This window comes from Aedes albopictus, chromosome 2 (assembly GCF_035046485.1).
Source record: "Aedes albopictus strain Foshan chromosome 2, AalbF5, whole genome shotgun sequence".
In the NCBI taxonomy this organism is placed as follows: domain Eukaryota; kingdom Metazoa; phylum Arthropoda; class Insecta; order Diptera; family Culicidae; genus Aedes; species Aedes albopictus.
In genome coordinates this window covers 60,628,668-60,648,440 of record NC_085137.1, presented here as the reverse complement: position 1 = coordinate 60,648,440, position 19,773 = coordinate 60,628,668, and the positions used below count along the sequence as shown (strand labels likewise).

The 19,773-nt window shown below is 37.2% G+C and overlaps 1 protein-coding gene across 3 annotated transcripts in view; it reads right to left on the bottom strand.

Annotated features, from left to right (window-relative positions):
* Positions 1-19,773, bottom strand: part of LOC109421663 (sodium-coupled monocarboxylate transporter 1) — a 62,410-nt gene that overhangs the window by 19,119 nt on the left and 23,518 nt on the right. For 2 of the 3 annotated variants that reach the window (XM_062849737.1, XM_062849736.1), the window contains exons 2-5: positions 3,853-4,305; positions 3,729-3,794; positions 3,614-3,665; positions 3,265-3,332 (exon numbers count right to left, since the gene is read on the bottom strand). In XM_062849737.1, coding sequence (XP_062705721.1) covers positions 3,265-3,332; positions 3,614-3,665; positions 3,729-3,794; positions 3,853-4,305 — 639 coding nt within the window. Of the gene's footprint in view, positions 1-3,264; positions 3,333-3,613; positions 3,666-3,728; positions 3,795-3,852; positions 4,306-16,709; positions 16,952-19,773 lie in introns of those variants that run through there. The other variant, XM_062849735.1, reaches the window with a different exon arrangement.

Genomic DNA, 19,773 nt, shown 5'->3' with positions numbered 1-19,773 from the left:
GAACGCATAAGCGCAATGAGAGCTCATAGCCCATACCACAATGGGTTTATTAAGTGCCCTGAAAAGGACATTGTAAAACGCATAAGCGTAAAGAGATCCTATAGCTCATTGGAGGTAGCTTGTGACATCATGCGGCTTTCAATATGACATCGAAAGGCACGTCATCGAAAGCATCCTCAATATTCAATAAATTACCGCCAAACCTACGTTTGAGCGAGTACTTTCTTGAAAACATATACAACTTTGTGTAAAAGAGTCACTGTGGACATCCCAAATTGGGAGGCATGTGAGTTCACATGAGTAGGCATGTCAGCCAGACGAACATCACAGATGTGATAATCGACAATGCGTTTCAAGCATTTCAGAAAGAACGAGGTAACCAGATAAATCTGAAACTCATTCCATCTTTATACAACGTACGCACCCTTTCGGGGTAAAACTACAAAGTAAATTCACGCCATGAAAATACCCTATAGAAAACTACAAGAGTTCAAAACATGTTTGAAATACTCAAATCCCTCTGCAGAAAAATAGGACAAACCCCCATTTCCTCCTGAAGATTTGAATTAAGCAGAGCTTTTTAGGGCCCACTAAGTCGAATATACAGCTATAATTCTCAAGCGGAAGCTAGAGATTCGTAACTATACAAAAGAATGGTTTATCCGAAGATATTTTGAACTTAGACAGATCAGAGATCCATTCAGAAATACCTCTTACAGTCCGCACAGACCGCAGAGGACAAGCTTCTTTCAAAGCAATAGTTATGTTATACCACAATGGAGGGCGTTGTAGGTATAAAACCACAATGAAACTCTCTTGAAGTAGCAATGGTGCGAGTTATCCACAAAATGTGGTCGCAACCAATTAGTACAGGTTTCCTAGTTCGTTGAGCAGGGACGCCTGAATACGCAAATTTTGCGAAGGAACACTTAAAAGTGCAAAGAAGGTCAAACGGAGACTTCTCATCTGACACATTCCAATCAGTCAACTCATGACAAATTCTGCTCATGCAGAGATTGGTTAGGTGCAATTCTATGTTAAGTTATCCATGAACTGTACTACCTAAGTAATCCATCAAACTGAAGCATCTCAAATTAATGTTTGAGCTACTTCAGATGATGTAATCATCGTAGCAATACCGCCAAATATCAACGAAAAATTGCTGAATACAAGAGCTTGCTTGAAGGCATCCATAAGGAAAGGTTGAAACATACTGTTAACGTTATTTTAATATGTAGCATGCGCGAGGCACGACACTTCATTTATAATGAAAGAAGCAAAACTGGGTTCACAAGGTAACCTATACAGAAGTTACCCTACGAAAATGAACTTTTTGAAGTAGAGCCACATGGGCCACGCACGCTTTTTACGCTGAAAATTGATCTGAAGTTTCCAAGCCGTAGCCACTACCCAAACTAGACTGGATTACACTCTTCACAATCACAGCACCAAAAGGGAACATCAACGACAGACCAAATCGGTGTCAATTGATAAAACGCCATTGGCGAAAACGCATTAAGCGAAACCGTATAGATAGTAATGTAAGCTAATTTACAACATTTGAATAATCCCGCCCTTATTTAGCCTCAAATTTGAGACTTAAGAAGGACAACTGATTTCTCGGAGAAACGCAAGGTCCACTGCACTATTGCTCCGGGTAGCACAGTAAGGGCGTAATACTGTGGAGGACGCCCTAATTCTCCACAGGCTCCGTTTGTGGTTAGGTTTTTAGTAGACCCCCCTAACCATTCATTCCTTGGCACGGTAAGCATAAAGCCGCATAACACCATGAATTAGGGGTCACCTGTTTAGTGGACTCTTACCACTGGATCAGGCGGTCCGTAGTGTTATTCTTAGCCAATTGAGACAACCGCTACCGACACTACACAGCTATCTAGGCTGATTGGGAAAAGAAGTTAACATTGATGGCTAACTTCCGAACGAGCCCGAACAGCCAGTTACTTGTGTTGCGGATATCGGCAAAAAGAATGTGATCGCTAACAAGACTGAAGAGGAATTCGTAGAGAAATCCTGGGAACTGAAAAAAATCTACAAGGACGTTCTGGAGCAATCTCAAGATAAATTCATGAAGAACAGGGGAAGTCCATGTTTAAGATTCCAAAAAAATGGATAACGGATTTGAACCCCACAAAACAGTATACCAAACTGACCACATCAGGTGATTCTTAAACGGTCCAATAATGTTTATCTACTATCACAGACAAACAGACGTAACACTCTTCAAAACGGCTTGGCACATGCATTTAACGATCAATTCAAATTACATTCGATTTGCGCGATCGTTCCACCAGATGCGCTAGTGTTCGATCGCTTTGACGTTTGCCAATGTACACGTTGCTGAATGATGCAAACGAAAATTACAGGCAATTTGTGTAGTAGTGTGCGTGTCAGCAAAACGTCAAATCCAAATCCATCATGGTCGAAAATGTCGCGCGCGGTTCTACCAACAGGTGGCAGTGTGCTCATGAAAATTACACCGGGCAAAAGGTTTTGGTGAATTTCCTCTAAGAGTTACGTCTGTTTGTCTGTGCTACTATGCTCGATATCGCTATGAATTTTAATGGAAAAAAGTCATTTTATGGTATATTGTTGACCAGCTTCCTTTAATACAGCTTTGACTGCTTCAATTAGACTATTATACAGCAGAAAACAAATGACTAAAAATTATGGCGTTGAAATGAGAAGATACCTTGACGAATGCATACTAGATTGAAAGTATTGAGCTATAATTTTGTAAGGTGAGAAGATTTTTTTTTTGTGCAATAAAATGGCGTAAACAACGTGGGTATCATGATTTCTTGCCTAATGTGATGCTGTTTGAGCGAGAATTTTAGTTACTGTGTTGATGAAGAGGCGAGAAACGGAGATAACAACAGTACAGTGACCCAAAGTTTTGCTCAAACGGCATCAATTCAGGCAAGAAATCGTAATACCAACGCTGTTTGCACCATTTCATCATAGAAACGGAAAATTTAACATCTCACAATAATCCAGCTCACTATTTCAATCTAGTACTTCACCGATAGCTTCCTATTGATTTCAGTGTCCAACTGAATCCGAATCATAAGCTAACATTTCTGGGCAAATCGACTTTGATCATTCGCCACAATGTTTGGAACTGCTAACTTTTTCCATGTGAACTTGCATTACTTTGATGCTGCACATCACTAAAGTTATACGCAAACACTTCTACAACTGTGCATCTAAACTAAATGTTATCATAACCTACAAAATATAACTTACCAGCAAAGTGTAAAATATGCACACTACACACACTATGGCTCCAATGATGTAGAGATTGAATCCAGTAACTAAAAAACAAATAAAATAATTGATCATTACATGCACGTCAAGTACTTAAATCGCGGTAGGTATTGCTAAAACCAGAGCAGATGCATTGACAAAGCGAACGGCAATTAAAATATTCTTAACATTTGTTTTCAACACTCAAGCTGTAAGAGTCGTTATAAATAAACATTACATGTAAATTCTAAATCGCTCGACTTTGAACTTTGTGGAACACATTTACTCTGCTCAACTAGATATACCTTTACCCGATTGTAGCGGATTATAACGAACGCCAATTACTTACCTTGATTGAACGCCAACGCCGGGACGTAGATTATCATAGGCAGGAAAAATAACTGCAACAAAAGCAAACTCGTATTACGGCGACGAATAAATTAATAAACCTTGATGGGAATTACCTCGTCCAGCACAAACATCACAGAAGCTATTGACCGCACCGATGAGTTGAACCGCAGCTCGAGGTACTGGAATCGATTGAATGTTAGAACTGTTGTGAAAATTACATCTCAACTACAGACGAACCTCATATGATGAATTCAGCTTTAAGGAACAAAACACCGGAAGATAGATGGTGCACACCGCCACGCCCATCAGCAATATTGGCACAACTATCAACCAATACTGCGTACCGAAGTTGTAAATTTCCGCAGGTGTTCCCAAGATTGTCACCCCGGAGATGTAGCCCGCCACCAGACTCATTGCCACGGGAAAAGCCTTCAACTTCCTCGATCCCAGCAGGTACTCGTCCATCGAAGACGACCCGAAACTGGTGATTCGTTTGGCATTTCCATTACTGGTGCTCCCGTGACTGGGACCACACTCGTCATCGCTGGTGTCCGGCGTTTGATTCACGGTGCGCTTGAAGAAGCCAAAATAGATCCCACAGGCCGCCGAAAGGATCAGCATCGACGCGAACACGCCATAGTCTATTACACTGAACTTGTACAGTTCCTTTAACGTGTCCACTAGAGACATCTGGAAAAAAATGAAACAGTGAATTATGTAGAATTGAAAGCTGCATAATTTGGAAAAAGCTCAGCTTTTATAAGTACTTTGTATGTTTTTCTAAGAGTTGTTCTTCCCAATCATACAATGTTTGCGTTCATAGTTATGCATACACGAGTTAGGTGATGTCGAGAAAAATGCTAACCTGAAAAGATCATGACCGGTTTGGGATTCTAGCTGAACCGCTTTCAGCTGCGCATTTAGTGACTGAGCTGAAGGCGCCCCGCCTTTGATATATTATTAGCACCAATTATCGGGAATCTCCAAAGATAGCAGCAAAAGTGTTTGCAATGGTTCAAGGATCAATAGATTTGCCCACATCGAAGTAATAAATCATTTTTTTGCTAATGCAAGAAACCGCACTAGCACTGATAAAGCTGAATTGGTACAATTCGACAGGCCCTCCATTATTGACTTCCCCAAGCGTTACTCACGGATCCAAAGTGCAAAGGTAACTTGGCGCTTGTACTTGCCATGCTAATTACACCTGTCCGTACAAAAATTTCCAGTTCATTATCTCTTCAACAAGCAGACAGTGACTTAACAATATCCGCTTTATTGACGGTTTTCTTCGTTGCACTTGGTATCATTTTCTGTACGGTCCATATGATGTATACTGTTCGCTTATCATATCTGCCTCTGCCACAACAATAAAAAGCAGGTTGCTTTCCTGGATCGTCGCTATATGGCATTATAAAGACTCTGTTAAATGTCACATACCGCCAACAGCTTGTTACCGGTCTTCGCACGAGATAGAAACGATTCATGTCATACAAATTCAATTTGCGGCAATCAAACCTACTTGCTTTGGTGGCCCTTGATTGAATAGATTAAAAATTCTATGTCAAAACAACTCTTTATAGGGTTTGGAATTTGACCTACTATCACGTCAGGTACTATCTGCCAATGGGAACTGAGCATAGAATTCGTTAATCATCTACAATCGTGAAACCCTGTCCGTCCACGTTTGAATTCGGACATCAAAATCTCAAAAACGACGTCTAGTTCGCTTTCATTATCAGCTGGTTTTGAACATCAGTAGGGACATTTCAGTAAACTGGTCAGTATCTCCTTTTCCTTTTAAAAGACAAAAGCTTTCGTGAAATTTCAACTAATTGTCGACCAATTTTCTGTGGGTCAATGTCAAATGCCAACGTCGAACTTGTCTGACCGAAGCGCCAATAATAGATTTTAGTTTACATTGAATGCAACCGATCGATCATAGCAAAAGCTAGACAAACAAGTCTCATTGCCAATCATGTGTTGGCGTTTGAATCACCATGCTTTCAGCTCTTGTTCTCGAGATCAGTAACACAGTTTCGCCAAATTTGTCAAAAACTTGTTCGGTGAATGAAATACACACCCACTCGCGCTGTTAGATATCTGCAACACTCATCATGACTTGCACATTGTAAGAAGCGATTAATAATCAACAATGATAGACATTCGACCTAATCAGATCAAACAACTACAAGCTGTAGTACATACATATTAGAGTGGGTCAACTTTGTATGGAAAAACTTAAATTTGATCACATCAACCCTTTTTCGATCCCATTTAGGGGATAAAACAGCTGTGCAAATTGTTCCTAAACAATGTATGCGACTGTAAAATCGAAACATTAATGTAGTACAATAAAAAATAAGAATAAATTGAAGGTTGATTTGGTCGATTTGTTTTTTAATTTCAAACCAAATCACGTCACACATCGAATCGAAGAGTAATGCATTCATTCAATAGCGCCGCTTTTTACGTCTGTTTCAAGCTTCACGAGTCTATTCATTCAGATCCAATATAAAGGCTACTGACGACGCGAGGTTGCCATCCAAGCTTAACTGTAAACTGTGAATCAAAAGTCACACTTTACATTTCGCATTCAACAGCAAAACAACAATACAAATCATGCACATGTGCATCCTTATCAAGCAGCAGCTTGCGGAATTAACCCTTGCTGGCAGAAGTGGTCCCTGATGGGAACATAGTAATAATAGGGTATTGTACGATTAGGGCAGGTGCACCTATTTTAGTCAATTTTATACCTAATAACTTAATTTTTGGCACGAGATACGTACAGTATCTAACCCTATACAAAAACTCAAATCAATTGGTTTGAAATTGACTTAGCGGAAAGTGCCCGAAATAGGTACACCTGCCCAAATGGTGCAAAACCGTACTTATGGCACACTTCTTTGCACAGACAAACTAACGTAACACTTAAAAAAAATCGTAAAAATCCATCGTCCAGTTTACACTACTATGTTTCACGAAACACTGCCTTGTGCTACGTATGTTTGTCTGTGTTCTTGGTATTGCGGATATTCCACGTGTCAAGACTTCCGAGCGCAAATTATTCTTATGGTTTTATTGCAGCTTGACTCACAGATATAGAAACAGATCGGGTACTAGTTAATACTGGACACTGCGATGTTGAGTGCACTCTGATCGTTCGAGGCAAATAACCCTCTAATACCCAACCCCGCCTTTAGACGGGGTATATTTTGAGCATTTTTGTAATTTTTGCTTCGTGGAAAATCAAATTTTTTATATTTTTGGCTGATATTTAGGACTGTTTTGTATATCTCAAAATGGTTTTTGGTGTATTTTAAAGCGTATTTACATTTTTTTGAAAATCATTGAAAAATTAATGTTTTAGTCACCTTTTAGAAGTTATTGTTTATTTTGTATTGAATCGCTACAATTAACATATTTTAAATTTTTCCCAAATCATTATATCCTTGTTTAATAGTTTAAAGGAATCGAATACACTCTAAAATTAGTTTCCTTAAAATTACACCGAAAATAAAATTTTATATGAAAAAATAAATAAAATAAAAGTATTTCAACAATAATCATAAAATCTCAAAATGTTTTCATCTCAAAAAATCCGTACCCCAAATAGGCTTCCAAGAAAAATATAAAAGTTTGGGGATGTTCAAAAACAAAAATTAGAAAAATCAAAAACTGAAATTCACGAAATCGAGAATTAAAAAGAATCATCTTCCAAAACATGTTTAAATCGATTTTAGATGACGAAAAATGATATTTAGATCAAAATCAAAAATTTGGGCATTTGAGGGATAAGAAGTTTTATGCACCTTCACGCTAGAATCTAAAAAAAATCTGGGCATTACAATCATGGAAAGAATTTCATACAGGTCATTATTGGAACTTTTTTTATGATGTATGTAATTATGTATGTTTTGTTTATGTGTAGGTACAATATAAAATATATATTATACATCTCGCGTTTAGTATCATACAGGCTTTCGACAAATGATCGATTTCTTTTCATCGATTTACACTTTTTATTAATAACTTAACCGACAAAACATTATTTGTTATCAGTCGAATTTTCCAGAACAACCAAAAGAGAAAAACGATGAAGAGAAATCAATCATTGTAGATACGCCCATATGATACTAAACGCGAGATATTAATAATTATGTACAAAAAAAATTAATGATTGTACCCTGGTACAAATACTCACAAGTCTGTCTCATACACTGCCTGTCTGACTGCATAAGCATAATATAAAAGCAAGAGCCCAAAGGCTGGCGGAAGGCATTTTTTGTGTCTTCCTTAATTAACGAAATCTTCAGCCCAGGGCTAGTTTATCTCTGAACTCACGGCTTTACTTCAGAAAAAAGAACTCACATTTTGAGTTTTGAGATTCGATCTCAGGTCCTCGGTGTGATAGTCACATGCTTTAACCAACAGGTCCACAGAAGGCATTGCAAGAGTGGCCTTCCAGTCAACGGATACAGCTCTAAAGGTCTTGCTCGAGTTGGAACACATACCCTAGGTATGTATTTTGAAAAGTAGAAATCACTGTCTATTCTACAAAACCATGGATTTCCATGGTACACATCGGTAATGTGGTAATTTCGTTTCGTTAAAAAAATCACTCCGACGCAATAAAACAGATTTTTCTATCTCTTTTTTGTCGTACCGACATAATTTATGCTAAAAAATAACATACATATTAGCCTGGTACACGGTTTATATGGGAAAATATAAAAAATGGAAAAACTCCAACTCCTGTATACTTTTTAAGTTCCATTTTGGTTCCATATCAACTGTGCAAAATTTCAGATCGATCAAAGAAACTATATTTTAGCGCCCGCCATTCTTAGTTTTTCATTCGATTTACTATGGGGAAAATTTACTTCTTCAAAGAAAAATCGCTTGAGGGTACCCATAGATCCCTAAAAATAAGTCGTTGAATGATTTCTGTAGATAACTTCACGAGGAATCAGACTTCCGAAGACCGCAAAACGATGCGAAATTCGTGGAAAAAGTTATTAAGCCTTACGCGAGCGATAAAATGACGAGATTTTATTATGTATTGTTATTCCTTACATGTTAAACAGCGAAAAGTTCAAGGCGCTATCACACGTTGAATATGAGATATATATGACTATTTTTTTCAAGACAGTGTATCAGTCAACGTCTATATTCTACCACTACAAAAAAAAATGAACATATTCGATTTTTAACATGTAATAATGCAAGCCTTAAAAGAGGGTATCAATAAACTGCGCGCCCAATGGTCATAAGACAAAATGGCTAAAAAAGAAAAAAAAATAGCTTTAACTCGATGAAAAAACAGGCCATACTAATCCAGAGCCATGTAGTTTCACATACTAGATGAAATAAGTACATATATTTAATGCACGGTATGCCAAAAACCGTTATTAACAAATAAAAATGTCCACCCAAATGGTACCAGGCATTCGAAAGATATACTATTCTAGTATCTCCTCTGAAAATTTGAAAATGTTTCATCGAGGGAAACTATAGTTTTTGTTACTTGAAGATTTTGAGCCTTTTTTATAGGCTTTTCTGATATGAGTAAATATGCACGCACGGTGTGTCCAAACTAACACCCGGAATTCGAAAGATCTACTATTTTAGTGTCTCCTCCGAAAGTTTGAAAATGTTTTATCAAGGGAAACCAAAGTTTTTACTGTTTGAAGATTTTCCTCCATTTTCATAGAATTAGATTATATATGGGATTATTGTCAAACGGTGCTCTTCATATAATAAACAGATAATAACACTGCTCAACAAAATTAAAAAAAGTTCGTATTATGAGATGAAAAAAAACAGGATTTTGCATCCCTGGAAGTGTCATAGTGAAAGAATATTGGAACGGTACTTCACAGCTCAAGACCAAACTTTGAATTGAGGACTTAGGATGTTCAATTAACATACGCATTAGGGTTTCTAGGGTCCCAAACCCCTATTATTATTTTTTCTCATCCCATAACGCTAACTGGTGTTGAACGGTGTAATGAGTTTCATAAATTCCAACAGTACAATATTCAAGCAACTTCTCTGAAAATTTGACAACATTTCATTGAGAGGAATGTCAATTACCGTGGATTGAGAATCTAATTAATATTCCATAGTTCTACCTGTTACTCGAATACAAATAAAAATGTGGCACGCCGTGAGCGTTGATTACATGAACTTTCTAAGAGTTTTTCACCGTTTTTTTTTTTTGTTTTTAAGCATATGTTGTATGTTGGTATCCTATCGGTGAATTTGAAAACGTTTCATGGTGAAACGAGAGTTAAAGTGAATTGACAGCCCAAGGTTTTGGTATTCCTAGGAAGCTTTGTAAACCGTTGGTATAATGTTTAAGATATCGAAGCTTTTGAAGTAAGCCTAAATGCTATTCGTTTTACTAGCCAGCTTTTATACGTCATGTTACTAACGTGTTTTCCGTGAATTTAGAACTATTTAATTTGAATGATCATCAGTAACAACAAGGTAAAGCTTTGATTTCAATTTCATTGGAGATCATTGCGAGGAATGATTAACATGAGTAATTGAAATAATATTCTATGAAGTTACTACATTTTCAATATACTTTATCTATCTTATATTTTCAAACCACTGTAATTTGCGATCGTTTCAATAAAATGTTGTCAAATTTTCAGAGAAGTTGTTTGAATGTTGTATCTTCGGAATGGTGTTTGTGAAACTTATTAATATTTGTTTATGATTTGAAGAGCCAATGAAACATCCTATGATAATATTGCCATACATATATGAGCTTATTCTATGAAAATAGAGGAAAATCTTCAAACAGTAAAAATTTTGTTTCTCTCGATAAAACATTTTCAAATTTTCTGAGGATATGTAGTAGTAGTAGTAGTAGTAGTAGTAGTAGTAGTAGTAGTAGTAGTAGTAGTAGTAGTAGTAGTAGTAGTAGTAGTAGTAGTAGTAGTAGTAGTAGTAGTAGTAGTAGTAGTAGTAGTAGTAGTAGTAGTAGTAGTAGTAGTAGTAGTAGTAGTAGTAGTAGTAGTAGTAGTAGTAGTAGTAGTAGTAGTAGTAGTAGTAGTAGTAGTAGTAGTAGTAGTAGTAGTAGTAGTAGTAGTAGTAGTAGTAGTAGTAGTAGTAGTAGTAGTAGTAGTAGTAGTAGTAGTAGTAGTAGTAGTAGTAGTAGTAGTAGTAGTAGTAGTAGTAGTAGTAGTAGTAGTAGTAGTAGTAGTAGTAGTAGTAGTAGTAGTAGTAGTAGTAGTAGTAGTAGTAGTAGTAGTAGTAGTAGTAGTAGTAGTAGTAGTAGTAGTAGTAGTAGTAGTAGTAGTAGTAGTAGTAGTAGTAGTAGTAGTAGTAGTAGTAGTAGTAGTAGTAGTAGTAGTAGTAGTAGTAGTAGTAGTAGTAGTAGTAGTAGTAGTAGTAGTAGTAGTAGTAGTAGTAGTAGTAGTAGTAGTAGTAGTAGTAGTAGTAGTAGTAGTAGTAGTAGTAGTAGTAGTAGTAGTAGTAGTAGTAGTAGTAGTAGTAGTAGTAGTAGTAGTAGTAGTAGTAGTAGTAGTAGTAGTAGTAGTAGTAGTAGTAGTAGTAGTAGTAGTAGTAGTAGTAGTAGTAGTAGTAGTAGTAGTAGTAGTAGTAGTAGTAGTAGTAGTAGTAGTAGTAGTAGTAGTAGTAGTAGTAGTAGTAGTAGTAGTAGTAGTAGTAGTAGTAGTAGTAGTAGTAGTAGTAGTAGTAGTAGTAGTAGTAGTAGTAGTAGTAGTAGTAGTAGTAGTAGTAGTAGTAGTAGTAGTAGTAGTAGTAGTAGTAGTAGTAGTAGTAGTAGTAGTAGTAGTAGTAGTAGTAGTAGTAGTAGTAGTAGTAGTAGTAGTAGTAGTAGTAGTAGTAGTAGTAGTAGTAGTAGTAGTAGTAGTAGTAGTAGTAGTAGTAGTAGTAGTAGTAGTAGTAGTAGTAGTAGTAGTAGTAGTAGTAGTAGTAGTAGTAGTAGTAGTAGTAGTAGTAGTAGTAGTAGTAGTAGTAGTAGTAGTAGTAGTAGTAGTAGTAGTAGTAGTAGTAGTAGTAGTAGTAGTAGTAGTAGTAGTAGTAGTAGTAGTAGTAGTAGTAGTAGTAGTAGTAGTAGTAGTAGTAGTAGTAGTAGTAGTAGTAGTAGTAGTAGTAGTAGTAGTAGTAGTAGTAGTAGTAGTAGTAGTAGTAGTAGTAGTAGTAGTAGTAGTAGTAGTAGTAGTAGTAGTAGTAGTAGTAGTAGTAGTAGTAGTAGTAGTAGTAGTAGTAGTAGTAGTAGTAGTAGTAGTAGTAGTAGTAGTAGTAGTAGTAGTAGTAGTAGTAGTAGTAGTAGTAGTAGTAGTAGTAGTAGTAGTAGTAGTAGTAGTAGTAGTAGTAGTAGTAGTAGTAGTAGTAGTAGTAGTAGTAGTAGTAGTAGTAGTAGTAGTAGTAGTAGTAGTAGTAGTAGTAGTAGTAGTAGTAGTAGTAGTAGTAGTAGTAGTAGTAGTAGTAGTAGTAGTAGTAGTAGTAGTAGTAGTAGTAGTAGTAGTAGTAGTAGTAGTAGTAGTAGTAGTAGTAGTAGTAGTAGTAGTAGTAGTAGTAGTAGTAGTAGTAGTAGTAGTAGTAGTAGTAGTAGTAGTAGTAGTAGTAGTAGTAGTAGTAGTAGTAGTAGTAGTAGTAGTAGTAGTAGTAGTAGTAGTAGTAGTAGTAGTAGTAGTAGTAGTAGTAGTAGTAGTAGTAGTAGTAGTAGTAGTAGTAGTAGTAGTAGTAGTAGTAGTAGTAGTAGTAGTAGTAGTAGTAGTAGTAGTAGTAGTAGTAGTAGTAGTAGTAGTAGTAGTAGTAGTAGTAGTAGTAGTAGTAGTAGTAGTAGTAGTAGTAGTAGTAGTAGTAGTAGTAGTAGTAGTAGTAGTAGTAGTAGTAGTAGTAGTAGTAGTAGTAGTAGTAGTAGTAGTAGTAGTAGTAGTAGTAGTAGTAGTAGTAGTAGTAGTAGTAGTAGTAGTAGTAGTAGTAGTAGTAGTAGTAGTAGTAGTAGTAGTAGTAGTAGTAGTAGTAGTAGTAGTAGTAGTAGTAGTAGTAGTAGTAGTAGTAGTAGTAGTAGTAGTAGTAGTAGTAGTAGTAGTAGTAGTAGTAGTAGTAGTAGTAGTAGTAGTAGTAGTAGTAGTAGTAGTAGTAGTAGTAGTAGTAGTAGTAGTAGTAGTAGTAGTAGTAGTAGTAGTAGTAGTAGTAGTAGTAGTAGTAGTAGTAGTAGTAGTAGTAGTAGTAGTAGTAGTAGTAGTAGTAGTAGTAGTAGTAGTAGTAGTAGTAGTAGTAGTAGTAGTAGTAGTAGTAGTAGTAGTAGTAGTAGTAGTAGTAGTAGTAGTAGTAGTAGTAGTAGTAGTAGTAGTAGTAGTAGTAGTAGTAGTAGTAGTAGTAGTAGTAGTAGTAGTAGTAGTAGTAGTAGTAGTAGTAGTAGTAGTAGTAGTAGTAGTAGTAGTAGTAGTAGTAGTAGTAGTAGTAGTAGTAGTAGTAGTAGTAGTAGTAGTAGTAGTAGTAGTAGTAGTAGTAGTAGTAGTAGTAGTAGTAGTAGTAGTAGTAGTAGTAGTAGTAGTAGTAGTAGTAGTAGTAGTAGTAGTAGTAGTAGTAGTAGTAGTAGTAGTAGTAGTAGTAGTAGTAGTAGTAGTAGTAGTAGTAGTAGTAGTAGTAGTAGTAGTAGTAGTAGTAGTAGTAGTAGTAGTAGTAGTAGTAGTAGTAGTAGTAGTAGTAGTAGTAGTAGTAGTAGTAGTAGTAGTAGTAGTAGTAGTAGTAGTAGTAGTAGTAGTAGTAGTAGTAGTAGTAGTAGTAGTAGTAGTAGTAGTAGTAGTAGTAGTAGTAGTAGTAGTAGTAGTAGTAGTAGTAGTAGTAGTAGTAGTAGTAGTAGTAGTAGTAGTAGTAGTAGTAGTAGTAGTAGTAGTAGTAGTAGTAGTAGTAGTAGTAGTAGTAGTAGTAGTAGTAGTAGTAGTAGTAGTAGTAGTAGTAGTAGTAGTAGTAGTAGTAGTAGTAGTAGTAGTAGTAGTAGTAGTAGTAGTAGTAGTAGTAGTAGTAGTAGTAGTAGTAGTAGTAGTAGTAGTAGTAGTAGTAGTAGTAGTAGTAGTAGTAGTAGTAGTAGTAGTAGTAGTAGTAGTAGTAGTAGTAGTAGTAGTAGTAGTAGTAGTAGTAGTAGTAGTAGTAGTAGTAGTAGTAGTAGTAGTAGTAGTAGTAGTAGTAGTAGTAGTAGTAGTAGTAGTAGTAGTAGTAGTAGTAGTAGTAGTAGTAGTAGTAGTAGTAGTAGTAGTAGTAGTAGTAGTAGTAGTAGTAGTAGTAGTAGTAGTAGTAGTAGTAGTAGTAGTAGTAGTAGTAGTAGTAGTAGTAGTAGTAGTAGTAGTAGTAGTAGTAGTAGTAGTAGTAGTAGTAGTAGTAGTAGTAGTAGTAGTAGTAGTAGTAGTAGTAGTAGTAGTAGTAGTAGTAGTAGTAGTAGTAGTAGTAGTAGTAGTAGTAGTAGTAGTAGTAGTAGTAGTAGTAGTAGTGGTTCCAGGCACACCGTGCGCGCAGGTTTACTCATATCAGAAAATTCTATAGAAATGGCTCAAAATCTTTAAATCACAAAAACTTTAGTTTCCCTCGATGAAACATTTTCAAATTTTCAGAGTAGATACTAGAATAGTATATCTTTCGAATGTCGGGTGCCATTTGGGTGGACATTTTTATTTGTTAATAATGGTTTTTGGCACACCGTGAATGATTTTGTAGAGAAAATTAATTTGTTTCATCACATATGAAATTTACATAGGTCGCGTACTTTTCAGTGGTTTGAGAATTCTGATTGTCTTCAGCTTCTGGCGCCGTCTTGTAAAAGTTAGTAACCAAAATGGGATTTTTTTTAAACTTTACAGAAAATTAGCCTGTTAGAGATCATGGAACGTTGAAACATAAGTTTGTTAACGTCAAATGGACGAGAATGAGGCATGAAGTTGAAAAACACTTTTGCATTTTTTCATGCTGCATACTGTATACAAGGCACCTGCCGCAAAATTTGGGCACATCGGAGGTTCATTTCCGTTTTTTTAACTGTTTGTCAAAAATGCGGGCATTGTTTTCATAACTTTTTTAATGTTTTGAAAAGTTTAAACCTTCAGCTTTCCATTAGTGTATTCAGATTCTAAATTCGTGTTCGTAAACACTACGAAATAACGCTGCATTTATGCCGGCCCAGTGGCATGGTTTACAAAACGGCAGATAACTTTTGAAAGAAGAAAAAGACATCTTTTATTTTTTGATATGCTATGTATAAATGTCTCAGCTTTCAATTGATGCAAAAAAAAATGAAAATCGGTGGTTGCCATCATGGTGAAAAAATGTTTTGGAATAAAAATCCAAGATGACGGCCAAAATCAATAGGGCCGACCCAACTTTTTTTTATTGTAAATAGGAGAAACTTTCGAGTTATAACGGTTTATATGAGCCACCATTTGACCAAAACCGAGTGTTCTGTAAAAATTGTAGTGGCTCTAACTAACGGGGGGCCCATCAATTTGAGTAACCAAATGCATTTTCCTTACTTTTTTTGCGAGGACTTTCAGAAAATCGCCACTTCAAACATTTTTGAAGACAAGGTGCAAATAGTGGACCGGTCTCAGTGAGAATTACTTATTACAATAATTGAAAGAGAAAGTGAACAAAGAGAGCCTCTCAAATGCAGATAGGACCTATTGAAATGTTTGGCCTAAATTGTTCGTTATGTGTTATTCTAATCATGATGTTGGGCAAATAAATTGCATGTATGTATCACTTATATCACAAGATATTTTTTGCTGTGTATGTCAAATGTCCTTATACTAAATGTAACAGACTCACCAGTACATTTCTGATAAAAAAGTTAACTGGCAATGACTCAACAGAGTGGAAGCCGATTTTAACCACAGTAAGTCAATCAAAATCGCCAGTTTTCTTATCATTGAGAGTGTCAGCTTGCAACTCTAGTCATGCCTTGCAACCCCATCGTTATACGCTAAATAGAGAAAACCTCCAATTTACATCGTTAAGGTGTTGCCTATAGATATTAACATCCATACGTCATATTCCGAAAACTCTGAGGCTGATAATAAATTATCTATATCCACATGATGCACATCCAAAGATAACTGATAAAATGTTATTGTTCTTTTCCACCGATGTCAACGCCGCCAAAGACGTGGGTTCCCAACCTGTCCCGCCTAAGCCGGTTTCCCAGCTGCTGACTGCATTAAGGCCGGACGGGACGGTGGTTGAATCGTCCGCCATTGCTCTGTTGTTAGTAAGATGCAAATCTCAACTTCTACTTCATATTATTGACTAAAAATTTGATCGTTCATTTGCTCACTTGTGGTGCACAATCGACTAAAGTTTCAGCTACATCAGTGCAGTGGAAATTGATATTTGCTTCTTCAAAATCGCGAGGCAAATTGTTAGAAAGAGAGGGAAGATAGGAAAAATTACACGTCGTCCCGTGCGGCCTTAAGCACGCATATCCAAAATCAAGTTCGACCGACGACGTCAATGCGCTTCGCATGGCATGCACCGCCAATCATTCTGCCATCGACGACAACGCGCGCGCAAAATCCTTGAACCTTTCACTTCTTCGAGCGGTTCGCGCTCGAGTCAGCAAGTCACTATACTGCGTTTGAATGTTTCTTCTGCTCATTATGGGCTTCTGTGGCGGCAGAATTGATTTTGCTCATCGTCACACTACTGTGGCGGCGATTTCGTCTTTGGCGACAACCATTTGAACAAATAGTAAACAGAGGTGCCCGCTCGTAATGCCAATCCGATTTAGGTTGCATTCGTAACCTCTTCTTCTTTGTGTTTTAGTTTATGCACTGTATAACCCTTCTGTGTATAAATAGCGCCCGCCTAGGCACTAAACATTGATAGATAAGTGCGACCGAACAACTGCTAGTCAATTCCCGTTTAGTACTTTAATTACGATGTGTCGAACGAACAATATAATAGACTAGATAGCATGCGTACGTTTGCGATAACGTTCTCCTGTTACATAAGGTTCTCAGATCTATGACAACGATTCTAAGCCGGATACGTATATCACAGACAGCATGTCCCTGCGTCTATCATCTACATTACGGGGTGCAAAACAAACAACATACTATTTTCTCGATCAGCAATCAGAACTCCGAAACAGCCTAGAACACCAAGAACTGCGAAAGCCACGAACCGAACTGGTCAACGATTGAAACTCGACTGGTTGGTGGACAATCGCGAATAATACAATCACACGATGAACATTGTACCTCCGGATGGCGTTCAACCAACGACCAACAACGGTACGAAGCTTCGTAGATTTACATGTGACTTCGACGACGGCGACGACGCGTCGATAGACTGTAGACACGGCGATCACTTCGATGACTGTGTTGACTATTCGATGCGTAGCTATAGCTGTAGGATAGGTATGGTGTTGATCAATGCACAATGAACCTTTGATCGCTCCGAGCAACGCAACTCGTCTAATCGAATGTTCCAGTAGCTGAAAGTGGGGCGTCATTCAGGGATGGGAATTACCTACGCACGTGCTATCAACTAATACGTGTACTCCACGTTGGGCGCACCAGGCAGACACTGAGCACAGAGAGTGACTTCAAGTGTGTGTGCGCTCTGATAAGTGCTTACCTACTGCTCAGCGGACACAGGCAAGCAGGTTCTTTCACTACAAATAGCCGCTGGAGGAACCGCTGCTGCTGCCGATAAATGTGTGCATTAGCATTTACAATTATCTTTCTCGTCGTGACCTAATGAAGTGGCGGTGTAGACTTTGTACCTACACACTATACCTGCCGTCAGCGGTAGATTCCTGTGCGGGCTCATATCGTTCATCGGTTTAAAATGATGCCTGCGTGGAGGAAAAAGCCAAAACCGTCAACAAAAGGTGATTTTGGAAGCATTAGGGTGATTGATAAAAAAGATAGAAGAAAAATAAACACTGACTTCAATGTATCATGTCGCGATACATCACACAGTATACATAGTGGTACAGAAACCATATTTACAAAGATAAATGCAAATATTTTTTTGTTCAAAAGTGCTTAAACAAAATTATTCTTAATAGTAAGACCCTGTGTTAAATACACCTGACAATTAGTGTGGTTTATGATATAAAATAAATTGAAAATAAAACATTCATTTGTAGGAAAAACTACATAAATTCAACGAATAAATATGTACAGCTATTCTAGCCGTTTGTGTCCAGGCGACTTCACTGATGTTCCTTCTGTGATTTACTCAGCAGTTTTCTTATGGAGAATACAGATATTTTATCTTGGATTTCAATCCACTAATTCCATCTGTCCACTCCAACAATACCATTTTGAATTTCTTCAGGAATTCCTGGTAGCGATACCTCCAGAAACTTCACCTAGGAATTCCTCCAAAATGTCCTTCTCAAAAATTCCTCAAGAAATTCTGCTTGGGGATTCTAGCTGAAACTTTCTTTGAGAATCCTACCGATGTTTTTTTATACTGATTGCATATGTCTAACATTCCATTACTGCCATCGAGGATTTCTTCAGGACTTTCTGCTGGGGATTTCTCCAGGAAATACCTCCTGGGGATTCCACCTTGCCTTCTGTGGATTCCTTCAGATTATTTTACGGATTTCTCCTAAAACATTCAGAAGCTTCTGTGCTAGTGGTTCCTACAGGTGTTTAGCCTGGGACTCAGGAACTCGATCAAGAATGTTGTTCAGCAACTCCTTAAGGAATTCCAGAAGGAACTTTTGGAAGATTGTCTGGAGAAACTTCTGGAGTAATATATGAAGAAAATCCCGAAGGAATCCCAACAAAAAACCTGGAGGAATCTGCCAGGGAACTCCTGAAGGATCTTTAGAAAGAACTCCTACAAGATTCGCAGAAGCAACTTCTGAAAGGATCCCACATTTTCAGAAGAAACCTCTGGATTCCCAGAATAATTTCCAGAAAGTATATTTTCATTATGAATGCAGGAAGAGTTTAAAAAAACTTTTTTTTGTTCTTCTTCTTCCCTTGGCACGGTCATTCTGAATACTGCCTTGGCAATATGAGCCCTAAATAAATGAATTCTCAAGGATTTTAGGAAGAAACTGGAAGAAAGGATATTGAAAGGTATTTATGGAGGATTTCCAGAAGGAACCCTTGGAGCATTCCCAAGAGGCTGTACGAGAAAATTCTCAGAAGGAACTCCTGGAAGATTCCCAAAAAGAACTCCTCGATATTTTCAGAAGGAGCTCCTAGAGGTTTGCTAGAATCAGCTTACAGAAGATTTGCGTGGAGGAAACGCAGTAAGACATGTGGGAGAAATTTTTCTCTTTGAATTCCAAAGACGGTTGTAGAAAAAATCTAGCAAAAGTTGTTGGAATAATTCAAGATCGTTTCAGAAGATACTCCTGCAAGAAGATACACCTGAAGTAATATCAGAAGTATTTGAGGGAAGAATTCTACTTCGAATGAACTTCTAGAGGAACATCTTGGTGAATCACAAAAGCAACTATTGGAGGAATTTCAAGAGGATCTCTTAGTTAATACCCAGAATTCCGATACCAGGCGCAATGGCATCTGGGATAGAAGGAACTTCTGGAGAAATTCTAGGAGTCAGAAACTACTTCTTCGAAAACTTCATCGGATTCCATAAGATGGACAAGCGGCATGTTACAAGAAAACTTAGAGGAATCCTAGATGGTATTCCGTGGGGAAACCTAAAAGTAGTTCTGACGCAGTTCCAAAAGGTTGCATAGGAAAATCCCATGAGATTTTGTAAGTGTATCTCGAAAGAAATTTCTAAAGGAATCCGTGAAGGAATCGCTGGAAAACCTCAGATGATACGCATGTAGGAATCCCTTCTAGAAAAAAGATAACATATCCTTCTTTGGTAAGATATCGAAAACACGTTCCGTTTGCAGTTATATAAATTTTCATTTCTGTAAGTTCTCAAACCTACCCCGGAGTCACTAAATAAATTGTGATGAATACCTCTTGACGGCGCGTGCTATGTCTGAACTAGCAGAATATCAGAAATCATGCTATATTATCACATGCGGAAACATTTAAAATAAATAAAAAGAAAATCGGGTTAAGTACGGTTCCTTTGAATTCCACTAAGAATTTGCATCCTTTGACAGATACGTATTTCGACCTCAACTGTAAGGTCGTCTTCAGTGTCTTGTACTTGACTCGACTCGGC